Source organism: Solanum tuberosum, unplaced genomic scaffold (genome assembly GCF_000226075.1).
Source record: "Solanum tuberosum cultivar DM 1-3 516 R44 unplaced genomic scaffold, SolTub_3.0 scf00473, whole genome shotgun sequence".
Classification (NCBI taxonomy): domain Eukaryota; kingdom Viridiplantae; phylum Streptophyta; class Magnoliopsida; order Solanales; family Solanaceae; genus Solanum; species Solanum tuberosum.
In genome coordinates, this window is record NW_006239391.1 from 305474 (window position 1) to 311798 (window position 6325).

A 6325-nucleotide genomic window follows, 5' to 3' on the forward strand; every position below is an offset into this window, starting at 1 on the left:
AAATCGCTGCCTTGGCAGCGATTTTTGTAAAAATATTCTTTTATTTTATTTTATTTTTTGAAATTTCTGTCAGCTAGTCAAGATCTGATGGTGAATTTCTTTTATTTTTTTTTAAATCGCTGCCCATGCAGCGTTTTTTCTATTCTTTTATTTTACCATCAGATCTTGACTAGCTGACAGAAATTTCAAAAAATAAATAAATAAAAGAATATTTTTACAAAAATCGCTGCCAAGGCAGCGATTTCAAGAAATATATTTTATTTTTTTTTGTAAAAAAGCTGTCAAAAAGGCTGAAAATTGTGCCTTGACAGCTTTTTTGTTAATTTTTTTTTCTTTTTTTTAAAAATTCGTTTCTCTTCAATTTTTATTTTTTAAAATTGTTTTTCGTTTTGAAAACAAGGCAGTGTTTTTATTAAAAAGTAATTTTTTTAACAAAAAAATCTGAAAAGGCAGTCTAATTAAGAAAAGATTTTCGAAAAAAAAATTAAGGAAGACGCTGCCAGGGCAGCGATGTTCCAAAAAAAAGTTTTTACAAAAAGCTGCCAATTTTTTTTTTGTTATGAAAACGCTGCCATAGCAGCGATATTCGGTGGAGGAAAAATTAGAGTTAAAAAATCGCTGTTGTGCCAGCGATTTTAGTGAAAAAAAGAAAAAAAAAAAATTAGACAAAAATCTCGGGCCCAGCGGCGATTTTATATTAAAGGAGTGCACGGCGTTAATATGTGTCAGAGGAAAATCGCTCCGGTAGGAGCGAATTTGCCGTTTTGGTTTTAAAAAAAAATGATGTGCCCTTTTGGAATTTTTGGCAATTTTTTTTGCCCTTTTGGCTCCGGACTCATAACGATTGCAAGTAAGCCATTGAGTTTAAATTGTTTGTAATATGCAAGTCGGTATTTGCTGGTTTTTCACTATTTAATTAAGTACCCCTTTGGCACAAATGTAATACTTCCTCCATAAAAATAAATGGTGTTTTTAGCTGGTATATACTCCTTCTGCCCAATAATAATTGCCTACTAAGTATTAACTTTGCATACTTTTTAAGAAACTATAAATAGAAGAATAATTTTATTATATCATTCTTTGAATATAATAAATACAAGTGTCTTGAAAAAATGTAATAGGAAAATGACTATAATTAATGATAAAGGTAAATTAGGAATCAAGTATAAAATTATCCATTAATTTCATACAGTGGACAAATATTGTTGGACATTCCAAAATAGTACAGTGTGCAACTATTGTTGAATAAAATGAGTATCTTTTTAAGAAAATTATTCATCCCTAAAGAGTAAGATGTATTTTTCTAATGTATTTTTAATAAATACATTATCAGACACACCCTTTTAAAAAAACTACTCACTCCTAAAAAAAAACAGTGTTTTACTTTCTTACCACTAATCAAATGTGTTGGAGGAAAAATTGTCTCTTTAAAACAAAAGATATATATATATGTAAAAATATGACTTATTTTGGAATGAGAAAATAATTTCTTGATTATGTAAAATTCTCTTAATTTAAATTTAATTTTTTAAAAAAACATCATTTAATCTTTAATTATGTAAAACACCGGTTGCTTTTGAAACAAAATGAAAACCTAAAAATACTACTCGAAGGGAGTAATACTTTGTATTAAAGTCTTCAGCAGTCGCACAATTACAAAATGTCGCTAGTAACACATGGCCCACATGCTGCTAAAAACATTAATTTGCACTAGCGTAGCCGTTTTGTACAATCATTCTCGTTAACGCAACACATGGCCACTAGTTATGTTCTTGGTAGCTTCCAATTTCATCATACTGCTTACATTTCAAAAATCTCATTCCAATTTGTTAAAAAATTTCACGTCGAAAAAGGGATGGAAATTTGGTTTTCTTATATGGACTTGAATGATTCTTCCCTCATGAGCTAACTTTTTGGGTTGAGTTAGACCCAAAATCTATCTTTATATGGTATCAGAGTCAAGCCCGTCCCGATTCCTTGTTCACTAATGTTGGACCCATATTATAGTGTCCATGCTCCAGTCTGGGCGTGCGGGCGAGTGTTAAGAATTTCCACATCGAAGAAGGGATGAGAATTTGGTCTCCTTATATAGACTTGGACAATCCTTCCCTCATGAGCTAGCTTTTGAGGTTGAGATTCGATATAATTCAAGAGCTAGCTTTTGGAGTTGAGATTCAATATAATTCAAGAGCTAGCTAGTACGTTCGAAGAAAGGAGAATATTAAATCTTATAAGGAGCTCAATATTAATTATATTCATTTACTGAATGTGAGACATTTCGTTCATTAATTACTTTACTGGAATTGCTTGTTTTCTTTATCTTTAGATTATTTTTTTAAAATGATAAAAATATTAAGGAGAGTGGGGGTGGGGAGATGACTTTGGAGACAACTTCTTGATGTGGATAACATAAATATTAGAGTAAAAACTGAAAATGATGGAAATATGAGTCAGCTAAAATGACTTGTTGTGTATATAATATGTGTCTTAATCGATGTGTTTAATTTTCTGATGCATGAATGTAAACCCATAGCACTTATTATATTAGGTAGCAGTAGCAAACAAGTTGGACCCCTGGCTTGTAGAAGAAAAAGGCTCTTTACCGGTCCATATGTGTTTGCCAAATAAGAAAATATTAATAATGCCAATGATGAATAATATTATGAATTAGTATTATATTCTCAATGTCATGCGCATTTCATAATTAATCCCCTAAACCTCATTAGTATCATCATCATTCATCACTTTTCAGGGGGGTTTTAGTGACTTGAAAGGAAGCTGCCCATTTTTTATTTTTTATTTGTTGAGAGCTACAAGTAGTTGATATAATTTTAATTAGTTACAAATCATAACCGTCACTGCAATGTTTATACTTGTGCATGCGTTGTGGCTTTTTTGAGAGGTTAATTATGATTTGTGCGGAATTATGGATCATGTCGATTTAAAATAGATTTAAGTAATGTATAGTACTTATATATAAATATGTTTTTATACTGTTATTAAATGATTTTAAATAGAATAGATGCCAGGGCGATTCAACGGATTGAATTTGATGATCTCAAGTCAAAATATATTAAAAGGTTCTTAAAACTTCTTTCATAAAATTCATCAATAATGAGATAAAGAAAGCCCACATGGCTTTGATATAGAATGAAATGCAACACACAATATGTGAATTAGGCGTATGTTATATTATCAAATTCTCCTCTGTACAAAAAAAAAAAGGTAAAGGGAGTAGCCCATTATTCATTAAATTTTGAACCTTACTAGTTACTACACTTGCTTCGGGCAATTCTTAATTAGTTAGTTAAAGAATAAGATGACACAATTTTATTTTATTTTTGCATATATGGGTAATACCCTTTTATTATGAGAGCCGGCCGGAAAACAAGATTCTCTATAGGTGAGATGGGTACATGATAAATATATTGAAGAATTAAGTAGATAGTTATATATGAAGGAGAGAGCTAGGTTAGGTGCTCTGTACGTATTTATGTTGTTGGTTAGTGGTAATTTCACAGTACTTTATCAAAATAATAATAATAATAAGAGATAGACATCCAAGAAAATAATAGAAATAGCATCCATTGATATACTATTTGATCATGTCTTACAAAAATAACCACTATAATAGACTTTTAAATTTACGAGTGAAACTTAATGATAATGTCTTTTAGTTTCATCAATCTGTGGACTTAAAATTTCATTACACTACCTATTTATTACAATTACAAACGTTTGAAAAGTGTGTTGTAAAGTTTACTAAAATATCAACCCCATAAAAGAGAAAACTATAAGCACATTTTGATAAAGTCAAAGACAAAAGGAATCCAAAAAAGGTGAAATAAACCAAAAAGGAATGGACAACCATTATCACTATGTGCACCTGAATGGACGTGACCATGGCATTGTAATAGATCAATGTGAAAATTAAAGTATATGTACTAAAGAAAAAGGATTACAAGATTGTTGGAGCAGCATTTTATTTAATATTTTTAAAGGGTATCATATTGATTTGCTGCTATTCCCCATCCGTTGAATAGTTACTTTGGAACCTAATTTGATTGATGAATTTCTTCGACTAATTGAGAGTTGCTTGAGTTGTACCACGTCGTTGGACTGTTGTATTTTGGAGAGGACAAGTCAAGAGTACTATTGCTGGATCTGTGTAGATTATGCCACAATGAGCTAAAATCTCCTTGAAGAGAACAAGATATTCGTACCTCAACCTGAATATATTTTTATGCATTTTCATTAATTTAGTTTTCAATTGTAATTTATTGTATTTGTGATATATCACACCAACACATGACCGACACTTTACACAGATTTTACGTTATACTCTATCAAAATTGCTAGAATAAAACTTCACACTGTAATTAGATATGAATGAATAAAATTAGTAGCAGAATAAATTTTGTGCTTATCTCTTTAAAATACATTTGATTCTAGAGTAGACATAAAAAGATTATATTCCTCGTCCAATGCTATATATTCTGAAACCACTTCATCATGTCCAACGGTTCGTATCCTGCAACAGCTACTAATTAATAATTGACTCCATCTATAAGACCAACATTGAATAAAAACAGAAAAATTACTAGTCGAATTTTATTACTTAACAATTAAAGTAGTAAGTAATCCATGGATAGAGGAAAACGAAGATCCGGAGAATTAGATTCAGAAGAAGAAGAAGAAGAGTTTAAGGTTGAGGATCTTAATGAAGAAATTTCCAATTCCAACAAATTATATGCGTCTAATTGGAAGAATCGGTTGAAGCTGCTGCGGAATTACTCTACTCTTGACAACAGTAGTACTGTTAGTGTTAGAAATAATAATAGTAGTAGAAGCAGGGGACGCAGAGATCACTGCTATGGATTTATTATTCACCCTGATAATTGGTCAGTCATGCTTATTTAAGGAAAAATCCAATAGCCTTTTGTCACATTACTTTCATTATTTCTATTTATATGACAATGATGAACTTCGGAAAGTCATTTAAATTTTTATAGGTTTTTTGAACTGTTAATTATTTAATAAATTTCCTAACATAGAATTTTTCTTAAACCTTAAGGGTTTGTTTGGTTTGAAGATAAGTTTTGATGTAATTAATTAGTTATGTTGAGACTTGAGATTAGTTAGGATGGTATTATTTATTAGTGAATGAGTTGTTTGTAAATACACTCCATAAGTGTAATATGTGTGAAAATAATGTATAAAAAAAGGTTTGAGGGGGTATTTTTGTCATTTTAATTATTTTATTTCGAGATAAAGCACGAAGGTGAAGATAGCTAATTTTAATACTCCCTAATTATTAATCTAGATATAAGTTTTTCTAGACTTTATAACCAAACAAGAGAATTAAGGTGCTAAAAAATTATCTTAAGATTTAACTCATTTTATTCATTACATAAATGTGTCCTAAGTGTAATATTAAACCCCTTCCTCATTTTTTTTCCTTTTCCTTTTTTAATTAAAAAACGTGTTTAATTTTTTAATCCTTGTATTTCATTGGGCATTGGCGCCAAGGAAACAACCAGTAAACCTGACCCACTTTCCGGCAAAGCGTAATAAAATCAGAATTTTGAATGCAGGTGGTACATACTGTGGACGCAGTTCATTCTGATATGGGCGGTGTACTCCTCCTTCTTCACTCCCCTGGAGTTTGGCTTCTTCAGAGGACTCCCGGAAAACCTGTTCCTTCTCGATATCGCCGGCCAAATTGCTTTCCTCATCGACATCGTCGTTCTCTTCTTTGTTGCCTATCGAGACTCTCATTCTTACTGCATGATCTACGATCGTAAACTCATTGCCATTCGGTTTGTACACTTTTGACTTGCGAAGTATCTTTGTTTTTAATCGCCGATTTTGATTGTACTGAACAGTATGAACCCTTGGATAATTTGCATAGGTACTTGAAATCTCGTTTCCTTGTGGACTTTAAAAACAAAATAAAGATTTTTAAAATTTATGGTCTAAAATGAGCAATAAATATTTCTGTGGCTATGAATCATTTTATTAAGGATAAAATAAAAACTTTAAAGTTAAATTGTTATTAAATATAAAAAAGTGTTTTAGAACCGACTAAAAAAAAAGTTAGTCATATAAATTGGGACATAGAACTTTTAAAGTGAAACGAAATAATTTTTGAAAATTCCATTAGCTATAGAGTAGGAAATAATAGTAAATAGGACGACAAATATTTGATTCGAAAGGAGTATATAATAGATTCCAAATAGTGTAAAAAAGAAAAAAAAATCACTGATAACGTATATAGCTAAAATGCGATGAAAATAAAATCGAAAAAACGAGAGCTTTCGAGACA

The 6325-nt window shown here is 30.5% G+C and overlaps 1 protein-coding gene across 1 annotated transcript; it reads left to right on the forward strand.

Moving 5' to 3' along the window:
• Nucleotides 1-4552: 4552 nt before the first annotated feature.
• LOC102604369 (potassium channel SKOR-like) lies at nt 4553-5927 on the forward strand. Its single transcript, XM_015303711.1, has 2 exons — nt 4553-4901; nt 5595-5927. The coding sequence occupies exons 1-2, from the start codon at nt 4645-4647 to the stop codon at nt 5833-5835; spliced, it is 498 nt and encodes a 165-aa protein (XP_015159197.1). The 5' UTR covers nt 4553-4644; the 3' UTR covers nt 5836-5927.
• Nucleotides 5928-6325: the final 398 nt, after the last annotated feature.